This window comes from Diplotaxodon limnothrissa, linkage group LG15 (assembly GCF_057381915.1).
Source record: "Diplotaxodon limnothrissa isolate DT_005_m linkage group LG15, D_limnothrissa_male_GT1.1, whole genome shotgun sequence".
Taxonomy (NCBI): Eukaryota; Metazoa; Chordata; class Actinopteri; order Cichliformes; family Cichlidae; genus Diplotaxodon; species Diplotaxodon limnothrissa.
Genome location: NC_140610.1, coordinates 6,689,938 through 6,707,164, shown reverse-complemented (window position 1 = coordinate 6,707,164; position 17,227 = coordinate 6,689,938). Strand labels below are relative to the sequence as shown.

General features: G+C 42.4%; 3 protein-coding genes across 5 annotated transcripts; 2 read left to right on the top strand and 1 right to left on the bottom strand.

The window, feature by feature from the left end:
- The first annotated feature begins 119 nt into the window (after positions 1-119).
- Positions 120-5,314, top strand: wdr21 (WD repeat domain 21). The gene is made up of 13 exons (XM_085372167.1): positions 120-536; positions 667-794; positions 1,051-1,208; positions 1,612-1,694; positions 2,272-2,374; positions 2,706-2,849; positions 3,053-3,102; positions 3,376-3,455; positions 3,694-3,786; positions 3,874-3,971; positions 4,049-4,225; positions 4,475-4,589; positions 4,683-5,314. Exons 1-13 carry the CDS (start codon positions 442-444, stop codon positions 4,889-4,891), a joined length of 1,533 nt encoding a protein of 510 aa, XP_085228293.1. The 5' UTR covers positions 120-441; the 3' UTR covers positions 4,892-5,314.
- zfyve1 (zinc finger, FYVE domain containing 1) lies at positions 5,261-11,362 on the bottom strand. 3 transcript variants are annotated; one of them, XM_085372165.1, is made up of 13 exons: positions 10,983-11,362; positions 10,184-10,689; positions 9,852-10,095; positions 9,490-9,750; positions 9,172-9,386; positions 8,978-9,084; positions 8,736-8,844; positions 8,557-8,654; positions 8,283-8,400; positions 7,778-7,948; positions 7,406-7,586; positions 7,175-7,288; positions 5,261-7,083 (listed from the first exon to the last, which is right to left on the bottom strand). In XM_085372165.1, the coding sequence occupies exons 2-13, from the start codon at positions 10,661-10,663 to the stop codon at positions 6,851-6,853; spliced, it is 2,331 nt and encodes a 776-aa protein (XP_085228291.1). In that variant the 5' UTR covers positions 10,664-10,689; positions 10,983-11,362; the 3' UTR covers positions 5,261-6,850. The 3 variants fall into 3 exon arrangements, with proteins under 3 accessions (XP_085228291.1, XP_085228290.1, XP_085228292.1); XM_085372164.1 differs by having other exon boundaries at positions 11,202-11,362; XM_085372166.1 differs by having other exon boundaries at positions 11,285-11,362.
- Positions 11,363-11,917: 555 nt separating this feature from the next.
- pigh (phosphatidylinositol glycan anchor biosynthesis, class H) lies at positions 11,918-14,463 on the top strand. Its single transcript, XM_085372947.1, has 4 exons — positions 11,918-12,378; positions 13,819-14,028; positions 14,143-14,226; positions 14,342-14,463. The coding sequence occupies exons 1-4, from the start codon at positions 12,202-12,204 to the stop codon at positions 14,414-14,416; spliced, it is 546 nt and encodes a 181-aa protein (XP_085229073.1). The 5' UTR covers positions 11,918-12,201; the 3' UTR covers positions 14,417-14,463.
- Positions 14,464-17,227: the final 2,764 nt, after the last annotated feature.

The window sequence follows — 17,227 nt, the reverse complement described above, 5'->3', positions numbered from 1 at the left end:
GAGAATCCAGTGAAATAAAAGTAATTTTCTACTCGCGGAGAAACTCACCAATAGCTGTCTAGAACGTCAGACATTATTGTTCTCAATGGACCAATGAACGCCGTGTGGAGGCGGGGATGGCGTGGCTGGACGTTACTACACGGGAGTTAGCTAGCTAGTGACTACTTACTTTCACGTTAGTGCCATGTTATTAAGAAGGTAAACCAAGCACAGTATCAACTCAAAGTTTGTTTATCGACCTATAAATACGTCGTTTACTTTAATCGATGGTGAATGTCCAGCAAACGTGTCAAAACGTGTGTAGAAAGATGTGCAGCTAACGTTAGCCCAACGGTGTTGATGGTAATCTGCCTGTAAACACCTGGACTGCCAAACACAGAGAAGTGAATGAAAAGCAACACGCCGTCAGGACCATTTTACTTCTAGACCGAACCATAAGAAATGAGGAAGTGGAACTGGCGAGAAGGACAGCGACCGCACACGCGACAAGGTGCTGGTCAGCGCCGTGGATGGCACCGAGGAAACCGACAGCAGTGGTAGCTACGTTAAATGACACTTATATCACGTTAAAGTATGGAGCATGTGCCATACTAGAATACAGTGTTTGTAATGACAGTGATCAGTATGTCAGTATCATTGTTGTGTGTGTGCGTTTCCTGTTCAAAGGTATGAACGTGATGATGCAGGGCCCTCACACAGACCATCTCAGAAGCACCATGCTAACCAACCTGCCTCACATTCCTCTTCTTCCTTGCCTTCCTCGTCTTCTTCTAACGCCAGCAGTGCTGCACCAGGTCAGTAACGTACAGCATTGAAAGTACACGTTTGCGTTGGAAGCCCCCATTTCTTATTATTAAAGGTATCAGAAGAGCACAACACTTAAATTGAACACATATGTACATAAACAGTAGTTTTACATGCAGTGTCTTGTCCAGGAGCACTTAAAGTAGAAGGATATTGACAGGAAAATTCTTGTTGTACACTTGGAAAATCAAATAGATGCAATGAAAGATGCACAAGCCTAATTTTTGCCTCCTTTTCTCCTGCCAGAGCTGCCAGGTTTCTATTTTGACCCAGAGAAAAACCGTTACTTCCGGCTGTTGCCCGGGCACAACAACTGTAACCCACTAACCAGAGAGCAACTACAACAAAAAGAAAGAGAGAAGGAGAGGAACAAGATGTTGGCAGAAGATGAAAACACAAGAAAAGTAAGTCTGTCATCAAGGGTGGTAGGCAAATCTTTTTAATCTTCTTTGTCTTTTAGCATTTTTATCATATTTATTCTTTAAGATTCCATTAAGCTTTTTCCTGTTGCTGTAGACAGACACAGTCATCTGATATGCTAAAGTTATGCCCTCTAGATGAAAGCTTACCATAAACCTCCTGCAGTGTACTAAAGGATTATGGCTATGGCAGCAGCTGTAATGACATCATCACAGTACAGCATTAGAGCACAACTGCAAACTGTGTAGGAATAAAACACTTGAGATCACAGTTGATCTTAGCAGAAGCACATGCTTTTCTGCAATCCGGGACATAAATGTTTAAGAAGTTGTAAAGAAAGAAACCTTGGTCGTAAACATGTACGCACATTTTCCTTGTCATTTACAGAAAGCACCAAGAAGAGGACTAAACACTTCGCTGCTACTTCAGAAACGACATCTAGGTGTATTACCTGAGCACTCCTATTGCAGGTACTGTGTCACAGCCCTGCAGGCACGCAAAACTCAACATAACACTGTTTTTCCCGTGTCCTAGCCACAGCTGTAACGGATTATGGGAAACAAAGAGAAACTTTAACGCTAATCAGTTCTGCATGTGTAGAGTGACTTTTCTTCTGAGCTTTGCTGGCCACTAATAATGATGCTAATATATTTAGACAAGTTATTTTAAATGGTAATAAAAAGATGGAGAAACATGCATAAATGCAGTCAAAGAAAATACTCTGCATCACTGGGAATGATATGAATAAATGGAAAAACAAAAAGTAATGAAATGCATATGAGGAAGTTTCTAGTTCTTTTTATCCTACAGGCAAACTGTCTAAATAAATACATAAATTACTACAGAGACACTGTCAGAAAGCTAAGAGAAAAGTATATCAATTATCCTGGGTTAGTAGATTGTCTGCAGACAGTGCTAGTCTGTTACTATGGTTACTGTTGTGTGTGTGAATGGGAGAATGACTGAATGTAGTGTAGAGCGCTTTGGGGTCCTTAGGGACTAAGTAAAGCGCTATACAAATACAGGCCATTTACTGTTTGTCTCCAGGCTCGTCCATGAGGTGAAGGTCAGTGAAATGAGACGCCACAAACTAGAGATCCAGAGCACAGACAACAGCATCTCAAACACCGACAACTTCAGACTCATAGTGGTGAGAACACACACAAACACAGTGCAAAACACATGTTTCAATAGAATAAATGTTTGTTATAGTTGGTTTCAAGGGAGGGAGAGGGAGTAAGAACAGTTTGCTTCATCCAGAGGATGATTTGGGTCCACCAAGGCCCTGTGTATGATTTAAAAAAACAACAACAACAACAACAACAAAAAAGATTGTTTTGAATGTTAAACATTGACGTTAGAGTCCTTTTTTTTTTCTTAATTGCTGGAAATGAACACAGTAGGTTACCTTTAAATATGGCCTCTATCTGTACTTGATGATGTGCATATGCTTTGTTTCTTTGTTGCCATTTCTTTTTCAGGGGGATTCGGCGTGTGAGCGAGTGTTCACAGTCAACGATGTCTCTCATGGCGGCTGCAAGTATGGCATCATGAACTTCAGCAGCAGCAGCAAGGGGTCTCTGTCTGTGGAAATGTGTGATAACCTCTACTTCACTAATCGGAAGGTAGGAGCATTTCTTTGGAGATAAAAGACCCTCCCTGAATACAAAGAATATGTTTGCATTTTTGTAGTTTCTATTTAGTACACTGCAGGAAATAAAAATTAATTAACTCACATTAATCTTGGAGCCTGTTTTTATGATGTGTCTACAAACACTTGGTCTGTTTAAATAATATTAATCACTCTGATCTGGTTAACATGTTTCAGGTCAATTCCATCTGCTGGGCTTCGGTAAATTACCCCGATTCTCATGTGTTGTATCCTTCCACAGTTTAATTAGAGCTCTAACTCTAGTTCACTTAACCTTCAAATAAAGGGCTTAACCTGGCAACAAAGATCACTTATAAGTTGTCCTTTTCATTTGCATTATTTGTGGATTCATACTGCTGTTGTTTCTAAAAGAATACACTTGGTGACTATCATCAAAATGGTAACATTTTAGCTCTATAAAGTGCACACCTGTGTCACAGCGTGTCATCTCTTCACTGTTTTGGTGAAACTTGTATGTCCTTGACTGAAGTAACTATCAGGCTGTGTCTGGTGGGAGTAGCAGACACCCCTGGCTGCGTGAGTTTACTTCCTGCTTCCCTCTTCAGCAACTCCAACCCAGGTTTGTCAGGGTTCTTGCGCAATATGCAGCAGTCACATTGCCCTTCTGTAGTTCATTTGTGAAGGACCCAGGTAGCAGTATGGTAAAACATACTATTCAAAGAAGCTTCTTCAGTCTTGGAATTATTATTCTAGAAGACTTTTATTTTGAAATATGTTTTGAAAGCAGTTTTGCTGTTGTTGTGTACCTCCCCATTACCCTCAACACCCTTCTCCTCTTACTTCTTGTACTCCTTCAGATCAGCCTGGGATGCTGTGCAGCTTTAAGATATCCTCAGCCTGGTCTTGTGCTTGGTGCCTCAACCCCCAGTTTGACAAGACGTTCAGCACTGGTTAGTAGTGCAGCTAAACATTTTTGTCGTTATAGAAAGGAGAAAATTACACATCTAAAATAATCATGTTTATGTGTGTGTTGACAGGCCTGTCTCGTAGAGTGATTGTGAAGGATGCAGAGACGGGCAGAACACAGACGTACAGCGTCGGCAGTGATGTCCTGGCTCAGCAGTTTGCCCTTAGGGTGAGGCATTTGTAACTTTAAAGTTGTTGAAGCACTCTGTAAGAACACCAAGCAAAAGAACACCTTTCCGTCCACAGGTTCCTGTCCTGTTTAACGGTTGCAGATCGGGGGAGATCTTCAGCATCGACCTCCGACAGCGCGGCCGCAGAGATCACAGCTGGAAGGCCAGTCGCTTCCATCAAGAGTCAGCCATCACCTCTGTACGCGTCCTGCAGGATGAGAACTACCTGCTGGCTGCTGACATGCTGGGCCAGGTCAGGTTCTTGACTTGACTCTTTAATTTTCTTTTTTTTTTTTTTTTACAGCAGATAATACTTTCAGGTTCTTAATTACAGGTATTTTACTTATGTTTTAGCCTCATGCGGAAAGACTTGGTAAACACAGAACCATCAGGCCATACTGACAAACTGTGGTAGAAAATATCAGAAAGGAATAATTTGAAAAAGGTAATAATTCAAGGATAGTTCTGTTGAGCCTTTGTGTGTTTTCTAATTTCTTTGCAGATTAAGCTGTGGGATGTGCGAGGCACAAAGCCAGTGCAGGAGTACAAAGGTCATCATAACGAGCATGCCTACCTTCCCATCCATGTCAATGAGTGTGAAGGGCTTTTGCTAGCAGGTAGGAGAGGATAAAACACTCTCAACACTCAATACTCTCACTGGTATAAACCTTTTTTGCGTGCAGTTTCAATGTTTACCATCCTTTCTACAGTGGGTCAGGATTGCTACACAAGGTTATGGAGCCTTAAGGACGGTCATCTATTGAGAACTATCCCATCACCCCACCCGGCCGCAAACGACTTGATCCCAAGTGTTGTGTTTTCATCTAACCTGGGTGGCAGCAGGGGCCTCCCCGGGCTGCTCATGGCTGTCAAACACGACCTCTATTACTTCCCATACAACACTGACTACCAAGAATGAGGAGTGCTGAGGCCAGCTGTATCACTGTGTATTTGAGAGTGTGGCTGGGTAAAGATGTTATGTGACAACCATTTACACTCAATTTAGACTGAAGTGGTGACCTCAAAGAACTGCTTTTAAATTTCATGGGAGTTGCCTCATCATACACATGATCGTGTTTTTGTGCCAAAAGGAAATGGAAGTGCTGCATTCACATGTGCACACCGGTACAGTTCGGTTTTCCTTACTGTTCTTTTTACAGAAGAAGTGCACTTATTTTAAACACAGCTAACCTTGATTGTTACTGGAAATAAGGGTGCTGGGATTGAAATTTGAAAATGATGATACTTTTTGTTTACTAAATCAACATGTTTTATAGTCTTTGTTGATTCCCAGTAAAGTTTATTAAAAACCTTATCCCACTGCATTGTATTCAACCCATACACAGACACCTTAAGATTCCACTGTTTAATACATATGTATGAGCATACATAAATACAAGGTATTGATTGGTTCCATGTGATATCTATAGTCATTGATCTCTGTTTGAGACAGGATAAATCTATTATTCATGTTGAAGTCTGTTATTTCAGCTTATCTGATTGATCACAAGCAAACCAACTCTTCCAGTTCGTTAACAAGAAACAAACAAAAAAAAAATCTTACACAGTCAAATCTCATAATACCAAGATATTCATTAGAAAGCCTGAATGCATCAAGTGTCATCTTCATTTAATAGTAATCGGGTCAGATACTCTGTACAGTCCTGTTGAAATACAAGCAACCTTGATAGTTGCTGACAAAGAAGAGCGACGCAGCCTGAGCTGACAGTAAAAGACTACTCTTACTAATGATCTCTGTTTTGAGGGGCCAGCCCCAAACATGGTTTGAAACCTCAACTGTGTTAAGTCCCTACTGTGATCCAGCCACTATAAAGCAGTTTCTGTTGCATTGAATCCCACCTTAGTCAGATTTGTCCTGATACGCAGTTATGACATTTAAAAATAAAATGAGGCAATTAAAAAAAAAATTCCCTATTAAAGTAAACATTTTTCCCATATATGTACTGTGCATACTAAGTAGAATTCAAACAGTTAACATGGACAGCATTATTAAGGCTGTTCTTGTTTTTGTTTGTTTTAAATCTGCCCATTCAAATTCACAAACAACCACAAATAATCAATGGGACTATTTAAGTAGTAATTACGAATTATATATGTTGGAATGCATCTTGCTGCTACAGTACATCAGTGGCTTCCGATATAATGATCTAATATAGTCCCTGTGAAGCCAAAACGAAAGAAAAGTAGCTCTAGCAGGGGTGAATTAGAGGTAATCTACCTCAGTATTTCAAAAGAAAGGGATCAGAATTCAATGTGGTTGATGACTTTTGAGGTGTTCTATCTAAAGCTGGTCCTAAATATTACATCCAGGTCACCTGCACAAACCATTTTAGAAACTAATAAGACATGATTACCTGGAAATGCTATGAAAAAGAAAAAACAGGTCAGTACTTGTATTTTTTAAAAGGCTTAAATATGTAGCTCCAAACCAGGCAAAAGGGAGCTAATGGTACTAGCATATCACGTAGAGGGTGTGCAGGGATTAGTGTGCAAGAATACAAATCTGAACGGATCTACAGAGCAACATGGAAATTTACCTGAAGTCATTTGTAAGCAAGCTTGTACAAAACTCACTTTGATCATCTCTCTGTTCTTTTTCTCTCCTGTCCTTATAATATTCAAGCCTTGCTCTGGCCTGTCTTCACAGTGTAAATTATAGGCATATTAAAGAGAAAAGCGATCGATGGACTGATGTTACATGAGGCCAGCACTAACAAATAATAAACGAGTCCCACCTGTACAGTCTAGAGGCATCCAGAAAAACAAAAATACCCCCAATGAAACCTGTTAGACTCAAGATGTCGCAGATTCCAGTTTCCACAAACGCTGGCATCTTTAATTGCTCCATTGAGTCCTGCTAGAGTTCCCCTGTTTTCTGGTTGCAGCCGTTGCAGACCCTCACGGGGTGGTCCCATCCACGGGATGGCACGGGGCGCCGCTCCTGGGAGCAGTCATCGCACACGCCCTGCCCACAGGCGCGACAGTGGTGGATGGAGAGACGTGGTGAGAACTCCCTTTGGCACTCGCAACAAGAGTGGATGTCCTGATCTGGCACCCAGTAGGCCGGCCGAGCTGCGTCCTTCACTAGGCCTGGAAAAAAAGTTTTTATTTCTCTCACTCTTTTTTTTTTTTAAAGTTGTTTCTCTTGCTCGCTATATTATTTTTTAGATCCTATGCTTACCAAGAGGTATATCGATGGCACCAACTACAGCCCCCAAAGTGTTCTGGACAGCCTCTCCAACCTTCCTCGCTATCAGGGTGCCTCCCTCCTCCTCCAACGCAGCGTCCAGCAACTCTACAACATGCACACATCAAATCATATCATGTTGTGAACATTAAAACCGCCTGAACCAGCCCGGCAAACAATACCGCACTCTTAATTAAACTCCCACAGAGAGACTCATTTGTGTACCAGTTGGAATTCCTCTGTTGTGGAAACACGCATCACAGACCCTAACAGGCGCAAGACCCCAGCCCCTCTCAGGGACCGGCCGGGTTTTGGAGGAGCAGGCGTCACAGAAGCCCTCTCCGCAGGCACGGCAGTGGTGCTTGGTGTCGTTGGGCTGGAACTCCTCCCCACATTTATGACATTTCTACGGCACAATAATAAGTAATGCGATTTATCGGCATAACAGGAACATAACAGGAACATAACAGGAACATAACAGGAACATGGGCTATCACCAAGAAAATGTTTTAGTTACACAAGTGATGTTTCATTCACAACTACACATTCTGGGCCTGTGATTCCTTATATATAGTTAGCTAAATATTGGTTGCATACCAGGATGAGGGAATTGGGTTTCCAGTAGGCAGGAGCAATTTGGTCAGTGAGCCAGGAAGTGACCGCTTTGGCAGGCTTGACGCTGAGTTCAGACACAGACTGAGAAATGTATTTGACTCCGTCCAACAACCTCTGAGCAGCGTTGTTGTTGTCTTTCAAAAAGCCATCAGACTGCAAAGAACGGTGTAAAAACACATAATTACAGTACGCCATAGAAGTTGTGTTTATACAAGCGTCCCTCACAATTATCACTAAATACTGACAACAGTGCTGACAGAAATACAATGCCTGCCTTACCAGCTGGCGTTTGCACTGCTATATTCAGACTTGTGACTAATTATGCTTAGATCAACATGTTCCAGGAGAACATGCGACGTTACTTTTCTGGATATTTACATAAAGTATAAGCCACTCGCCTCATAGTGGCCAAATTCATATGACTCAAAGAAAACAAAAGCTGAGCTTTAAGATTTCAGTGGTTTAAGTGAATTCACCGTGGCCTTACCCCAGGCCAGATGTGCTGGATTTCTGTTCTGACCACTGTTTCCACTGGGTCCTGGTTTCCATACCAGTACTGCCTGCTTCTGTAGATCACTGAACAGTTGGGACACTCAATGACATACCTGTAAAAAGACAAAACCATCTCAGTTTCAACACAGGGAGGAAAGATTCCAGAGGTGCCACACACTTTTTATATCAACTGTGCTCAATTTTTCATAAACTTTAAAGGGACATATGAAGATATTTATGAAAAATCATTCTATACTCGCAGGACTCACCCTGACCAAGCGTAGATGGCCAAGCCAAACCACGGCGAGTCAGACGAGGCCGTCGTTTTGGGAACCACTATGACTTCCTTTCCCCTTTCGTAGCAGGCCTGAGAAGTTCAGCACAGTTGCTCAGAACCTTGTCAAGCAGGTATACTTCAAATGTGGCGTAGATGTATATTTGTACTTGCCTTGCATGTGTAGATGCGGTTGTCGTACTGTGCAGAGTACCGGCAGCGATGTTTGGCTTCATGGTCAAGACCTTCCTTTAGGTGATTCATGCTCCTCTTACAGCCTGACCTGAAAGTTGGTGCCCAGCAAGTCAGCAAGTTTTATAAATAAGTAAAAGTAAAAGGTACTGGCAGTGATGATGCTGTAGAAATCTGATTTAAAGTATTTTTGATATTTTTTTTAGCAAAGCAGGGACACGCACCCACAACTGAGGCAGATGCTGGAGCAGGTAAAGTATTCATCTGGAAAGAAGGAGTTACTGGTCATATGTTCATCTGGAATCTCCCCACTGAAGCGCTCACTCAGGGCCTGAAAGAAGGCCCCAGGTGGAGATGGGAAAGGTATAAACATTTCCATTGGCTATGCCAAAACATACTTAAATGTAAGCACAGCTACCTGCAGGGCCTTGAAGATGACACTGGCAGATCGTGGCGAACGTGTCGTATTGTTGTCCAGCTGCTGCTCCAGGCTGCGGAGCAAACCACTGAAGTCCGTGGGAGGGTTGTAGGTTCGAGTCCCACGGTACTGGATGGAGCTGAATGCTTCCGGAAATAAGCCCAGCTTCCTGAAACGCTCCTGGATAAGGCGCTCAGCAGATTCTGAGGGCGCGTCTAAATTTGGGGTACACATACAGATGGAGACAAAGTATTGAGGCAGTGGTTTGTGTGCTTATCTTTGAAAAACACTGAGATGAGACAAACTTCTTTGATGTACCTGATCCTAGTAGATTGGTGTGGACAGTCTCGTGGAAGATGATCACCGCGGGGCCCAGGGTGGACAACGGTACATCAAGACCACAGCGATTGGTAGTTGCCTTTAATTCTCTAGTGAAATGTTTCAGGTAGGCATCTGATGCATCACCAAGGAACTTGAAGAGATCGTCATGGAGACGGTCAGCGTGTGTCCGGTAGATTACCACATCAGAGATAGCCAGGACCTTGAGGAGCAGCCGAGTTCTCTGACCCTGATTAGCCCCTGATGAGTTTAAAAAAAAGAAAAAAAAAAAGAATCATGAATGCCTGCCTGCTTCTACCCCCGTTTGTTTCATAATATTAAGTAAATCAATAATTTCATACCAGCTCCAAGCAGTCCCTCTGTATCGATGACTACAAGCCGATGCAGAGGGTCCATAGCTGCCCAAACACCCACAGTGCAGGACTCCTGAGTGGGAGACGTCTTGAACACTTCTCTCCCAAGAAAGAACGTATGGTTCAGGGTGTAGGATTTTCCCTCACCAGTGTTCCCAAAAATGGAGACCACCTTGAGGAGCTCATCTGGACTACAACCCAGTCTGCTGACAAAGTCCTCCTCATCCTTCACCTGAGAATGCAGACAAGATCAGCTCAATCGTTGTAACGCATCATTAATAAAACACCATCAAACGCCGAGTACCTCAACAAGTGCTTACCTGCATTTCCTCCTTCTCATCCACTAGCAGGAAGCTGCGCACCTTCTCCAGTTTAGATTTGAGGATTTCCATTTCACTCTCCCCAGCACTGACACTGTTCTCTTGAGGAGCTTTGGCAGGTGGGTAAGATACCAGAGGGTGTTTCCTCTTGTTGACTCCCCCGTGGGTGCGTTTTTGGCAATCCAAACACAGGTTGATCTTACAGCCCTGGCAGCGGACCACCGCTCTGAGTCTCCCAGAGCAGCTGCCATCCCCTTTGCAGGAGTCACAGAAAGGAACGTGGCCCGAGGCGACCCGAACCCGGTCGTGATTCCTCATGCGCTCCTGCCGATGTAGCTCCAGTTCACAGCGGGCACACTGCAAGCTGCCACACTCATCGCATTCAAACACAGCCTCGTCCGAGCCCCCACAGGCATAGCTCTCCTGACAGACCAGGATGGTGCTCATTCCTTTGTTTACAGCTGGACCTTGACCACTCATCTCAAACCTGTGAGGTCAGGAATCCCCTGGTGTGAAAACAAGTATAAAGGATTACTGTGGGTAATTGGGACGGCAAAAGCACTGCAGGAGAGGGCACAAGGTTATGGCACCGTCTTGTGAATCTATATAACCAGATGTCAGATAACCTGTTTTGTTGAAATACTGAAAAAAAACCAAAAACAAATTCACTCATGAGCAGTACTGTCAACAAAACGATAGCAATCCATGCCCCTTTTCTCTCTCCTTACTTTTTAATGGGGATATTCAGTTTATTAAAACAGCAAAATTAAACACACAAAACTCGGACTAGTTTGTTTACCTTTTGACACAACAGCTCTGTAGCTAACAATAGCTGGCCGGCATCTGTTTTCTTGTTCTGGTAACGCTAACTTTCTACATGAGAGTATCCCACACTGTTCTATACATTAAAAATGCCTAAAAACAGGCATTCAAACTCAGTAGTAAAGAGTCATTAGCTAACAGCATTCACACAAAGAGACACTCCTGAAACAAACAACCTTCTTTTGAGTCGACTGACCTAACAGTTGCTACCAGTCCGACGGCTGTCTCGTTAAATAACCTGCTGAATCGACACAGTCTAAAAGTGGACACGTACACTACCTAACACCATACCGCCGAATGCCACGGAGAGCTGACGCTGGAGGGGGGGCAAAGTTAGCAAGCTGTTATTGTGTCAGACCCCTGTAGATGTTGCTGCTTTTACATCAGCTGATCGGCTTGTTTTTATCCAGAGGTCAAAAGTCACGGAAGCACAAAGCATTTTGGGAAACGAAGGCCTTGCAAATGACATGGAAAAGCGCTTACTAAAGACGAGCTGTTTGTAACCTGTTTATGGCACATACACCAACGTATACCCCGTATTTGACTTTTACAGACTGTTTGACGAAAGCTGTGGACCAGCTTGAGTTATTGACGGAGATATCGACGAAAAATCAATCGTTGCCCAGAATGCTTTGCTTTTTCCAGCGACTATAGGGTCTGCTTTTGTTCTACACCAGCGTGGGCCGTAGGCACAAGCTGAGACGGAGACAGAAGCTGAAACTGACACGCATCTCGTTGATATCAAACGAAGAATAATAAATGTTACACTTACAAGTTGTTCTATGCATTAAAGTACATTTAGTTGTTTTATGAACGAGTTTTTTCGCGGTCTTTTGCTTTTGTGTATGCGAGAGCCCCCCACCCTTTCTGGACACCCCGGTGTAGAAAAACAGTGCAGCCACATGAGTGGGGATGGATTGTGGCACCACTACAGTTGTAGTTGACTCTTTAATTCAGCTCTTTAGCTATTTTTCCCTTTTAATTCATTTAAAGCATATTACTTTAAGGAGCTTTCTTTTTTCGTCATCATTATAAATTTATCACCGCCTGTCTTAATGTGCTGCTGACCCTGTCTATTTGCAGTTAACAACTAATGCTAGCTCGATGCTAACTTGACAGGGTAACCGCGTTGACACCATACAAAGGTCATCACTCGTCTTTTATGCTCATTCACCTCGTTTCGCTGTTCAGTCGTCATGGAAGACGAAGCCTTCACTGACATTAGCGGTAAACCAATCTCTCTGGACTGTCAGAGTCACTCCAGCTTTTGCAGGGAGTTCATTATCAGCTCCCCAAAAGTGTCCATGGGCAAAGTGATGGTATACACCTGCTCCGTGTGGCTTCTGGCATATGCAGTGTTCTTCTTCACCCAGGTAAGATGATGAAGGCGAGACCAAAGTGATGCAGATTTACTGACAAATCCTTCTCACTGTGGGGTTGAGGTGCAAAGTTTCTGAGGACAGCGAGACAGTGGTGAGGTGTGCAGTAGGAGCCGTAGGTGGCTTCAAGGTGGAGTGGGATTGCATCAGGGATCTGCTCTGAGCCCCTTCTTGTTTGCGATGATGACGGTCAGGCAGGAGTGTCCATAGACTGATGTTTACAGAGACACTGTGATATTTCCAAGCTACCTTGACTACCATGACCCGGACGCATCCATCAATCAATCCATTCATTCGCTTCCACTTTTCCAATTCAGTGCCGCAGGGGGTGCTGGATAGGTCCGCAGTCTGTCGTAGGGCTAACACAGACAGACAGACAACCACTCGCTCTCATATTCACACATCTGAGCAATTTAGAATCACCAATTAACCTAACCCAACTAATTGCATGTTTTTGGACTGTGGGAGGAAGTCTGAGTACCCGGAGAGAACCCACGCTGATATGGGGAGAACATTCATACTCCACACAGTAAGGCCCCCTCCAGATGGAGGGTGGTGGTACCCTCTTGCTGTAAGAGAACAGTGGTAACCACCACCACCACCATATATATCAGATAAAGGATGTTGAATATGGAGCTGGCAGGCAGGAGGAAATGAGGAAGACCATAGAGAAGATTAATGGATTTACATGAAGAGGATTGGTGTGACATAGGCGGGATAGGGTTTGATAGAGACAGATGATCTGCTATGGTGACCCCTAAACGGAGCAGCAAAAAGAAGGCAGAATACAGTTCTTTCTTTCTTTCTTTCTTTCTTTCTTAAAGATACTTGTTGTAATCAGAATTTGTAAAATTGAACACTAATTCCCACCACAAGGGGCCAGTATTTTACAAGAAAGTCTCAATCTAGTCGCCCTGTCTAAGATCGAGACGATGCACTTTTTTAGTTAGTGCAGTAATTTTGCAGCATTTTTTTTTAAATGGCTCTGGGTTCTTTGTGTTCAAAGCTGTGCTTGTTACGTGAGCGTCCAGTGTGATCATTTAAAGTAAACTTTATTGTCATCTCTGCTATTTACAGTACAGTATATAGAGAGACGAGAATAAAGAATAAATATATATACACTTTGAGACTTTTCCAGTGATGAAAAAGTAGTTGGATGTTTACTGTTGTTTTGTTTCACATCATTTCTGTTCTTTCCAACTGAGCGTGGTTTCTTTCCGGGAGTGGGTGATAAAAGTCACTTTTCAGGTGCATCGGCCATTGTTTGCTGATCCATTCACTAGGATATCTCTCTATCAGCATTTCCTCTTCCTCTTCTGTTGGACTCAGAATAGACTGGATGCCACACCATTAGTATCCTGCAAATTGGCATCATGCAAAAAATTTTTAATTTACAATGATTATTTTTAATTTAATACTTTTCCTCTCTTGCAGAACACTGCCGTTCTGTCTGGCGCTATTCTTGTCACCCTTGTTGGCATGATGCTTCACATCCACTTTGTGAAGGTAGACCACGAGTCCCTTCTCGTCATTGGCTCCTTAGGCATCCAGGTGTCCTCCAGCTATGCCTCGGGCCGCGAGATAACCACTTTCATTGAGATGAGCAAGATCAAGGATATTGTCATCAATGAAGCTATTTACATGGTGTGTTGGTGAACCTGTGCCTCTGTACTTGTGTGACATGTTGACATTTTCTCATGTAGTTATTCTACAGTTTGCCACGGAAGATTGGATTAACGTCTAATGCTTTTATTTCAGCATCAGATCATCTACTACCTCTGTGTACTGTTGAAGGACCCCTCAGAGCCCGATGCAGTGTCAAGTGTTGTGCCATTGTTTCAGGTGAGGATGAACATATCTCAAGAGCCTGTTTAGTGACTTGATTACCTGCAGGGCTGTTGATGTGGTGTCATTCATAGGAACCTGTTTTTAATTAACTCTATTTTTTTCCCTTTAGAGTTCAAAGCCAAGGCTGAACTGCTTGGTGAAAGTCTACAAAAGCTGTCAGGAGATTCTTTCAAAGTGCCAATGAAGCACATGTCATACAGGAACACCTGAGGTCATTCACCATGTTTTTCTTTTAGCCTCTTCCTTGTTTGTGTTAATACATCTTAGGTGTATTTTATATACATTGCATTTCTTAATGTTTTGCTTTCAAGGATAATGGTGTCATAATGTTGTACTGTGTTACATGATTAATTTAAAATAAATAAAACACTGGTCTTGACTACTTGTTTAAACCTAAAAAGTCAAATTCTTTAACTTGAAATGTAACTTGTAATGTAAGATCATAAAAATAATATTTAACCTTATAGTTTTTTTATACACTTAGAATTCCACAAATGATACAAGTTTGTGTATTTTGGCGCCATTAGCACACTCTTTTGTGTATTTGTTTTTGCCCCCCCCAAAAAAAAAAAAAATTAATAGAATATAACAAACCAATATTCATTAATTACATAGATATTGGTAGCATTTGCTCATCTTTAAAAGTTTTAGTTGTTTAGTTTTACCACTAGGGGGCAGCACTACTCACAAACTTTTGGGTCCACGCATCAGTTTCTACAAGTGATTCAAATGTACACCATGTCCTGTTCTTTGTTGGCTCATCGTTTTTTTTTCCATGAACTGCTTTTGAATATAATCTCTGTGAGACAACAAAAGCCTATAAGGCAACAGTTGTATATGTGTATAAGATGGAGTGTGTGTGTGTGTGTGTGTGTGTGTGTGTGTGTGTGTGTGTGTGTGTGTGTGTGTGTGTGTGTGTGTGTGTGTGTAAAATAAAGATCTACACCCTTTTCCTAAAAGTATTTTCACTTCCTCATATCTACTTGCACCTTCATCTCTTAGGAACAGTAGGTCACGTTTACCACTGAAGTCTGAAATATCACTGTTGGCATACCAGACCTGTTTTCAGAACTGTTTTTCAAGGTTACCTCATCAACAGAATGACAATCAATATATTGTTATTGCAGTAATTGTATTCTTTTTATCCTGCAGCTGTAACACTATAATTACTATAATAACCCTTGTGGCATCAGTAAAGTGTCTACCTATTACAGTGTGAATTTTTTTTTTAAAGTGTGACATTATAAATGTTAATACACCAATAACTGTCTAACTGCCTATCAGATTAATGCCTAGGCCACTCACAAGTCATCGCCACCTTTCACTTCTGTTTCCTCTTTTTAGGCCTTATTTTTGTAGGGCCTTTTCATGGCGACTCAGTAAATTCAAGTCAGACCCGTGTGTGAACTCCATGTGGTACAGACCAAAAAAAAAACCCCCAAAAAACAAAAAAAGCAGAAGGGTGTGATTTTCACGGGGTGAAGCATCGCACTGCTGTGAGAAGTAGCCCCTTGACAGGATAATAGTCCCTCCTGGAGGTGTAAAACAGCCAGGAGCCAATTCAAGAAGAAAACCTGGGAGTGACCAGGAGTGGCACCTCTGGGCTTTTAAATAGGCCCCATAAAGCAGGAGGAACACCATCACCCCCCCCCCCCCCCCCCCCCCCCCCCTCCACCTAAGTAGGGGAAAGATTTGAAACAGCAAAAACCCTGTGAGCTAGAGCTGTGGACCGTTAATTGCCCATGATAGCAGCAGGGCTGTGACGATTGTGCCTCCCCTTCTGTGTATGTTGTGGACTCACGTATTGTAATGTATGAATTCAGTCAAATGTGTTTTTTATATAAAGACTGTATTTCTGTTATCTAAGCAGATGGCAGATGCTTAAGATCAGCTGAATGTTTTGGGTGTGAGAATCTTGTGCTTCAGTGGGAGAGGAGGGGCGTTAACCCCTTTACCTCCTGCAGTGCGCACACACATACACACTTACACCCACACGCCTGCACACATTTGTTTTTTTTGTTTCTGAGACATTAAAACAGAATTCCCACACTTTCCAAACACTCTAAAGTAGATTTGAGGTATAATTCAACGTTTTCCCCAATAGTCATAATAATTTTCTTCATGGAAGAGACAGCACCACTCTTAAGGCTGATCAGCAGCAGCTTAACTTAGCATGAAGACAGGGGACTCTGAAATAATAACCCCACCTTCCTAAATGCACTGCAAAAATACACAAATTTATAAATTATTATTGGCCGGGTCAAATCTCACAAACACTAAAGCACAAACAGAAACTCTGAGTCTTGACTGCTTTCAGACAATAAAAGACTGAGGTAATTACACCAGTGTAAAGCAGATTAAACCAGGAATATCAAAGCAATTAAAGATCATTCAAATACGAGCACTAAAATCCATGCCTAATAATATATAATAACTACTGATAATAAGACACTCAAAATCGTTTCTTTTAGTGCATTCTGAAAATGTTCAGTGTTCATATGCAATACATATGCAAACTTTGGATTAAACAAATAGATCTAGCGAGTGAGGGGATGAACTTTAATTTTGAATTAATACGAAATCTTTTCACAAACACAACCCCCACCCCAACCATGCCCACCCACCTCACCATCTGAGCTGTAGTGGAGATCTCAGGGATAGGCACGATTGTGGCTCTTTTTCACTCTTCGCACTACGGTCACCTCGGTGAGCCGAGCAGAGTTCGAACTTCTCGATTAATTAAACTTTTAAAAGCAGAAAGTGAGATTGGTTCAAACTGGTAGAAGTTGGACGGAGATCCACCAGGAGGAAGAGGATTCACCACAACAGATGAGAGAGTGGGGTTTTTAGAAGTGAGATTTTCCTCATAAAATAATTGAAAAATTGCTCACAGAGAGCTGGGGAGGCAAAGTCTAGTTTATCAGGGCAAGGATTGATGGCAGAATTGAACATTTTAAACAGGGCCCGGGGGTTATGGCTATTAGTCGCAATGATG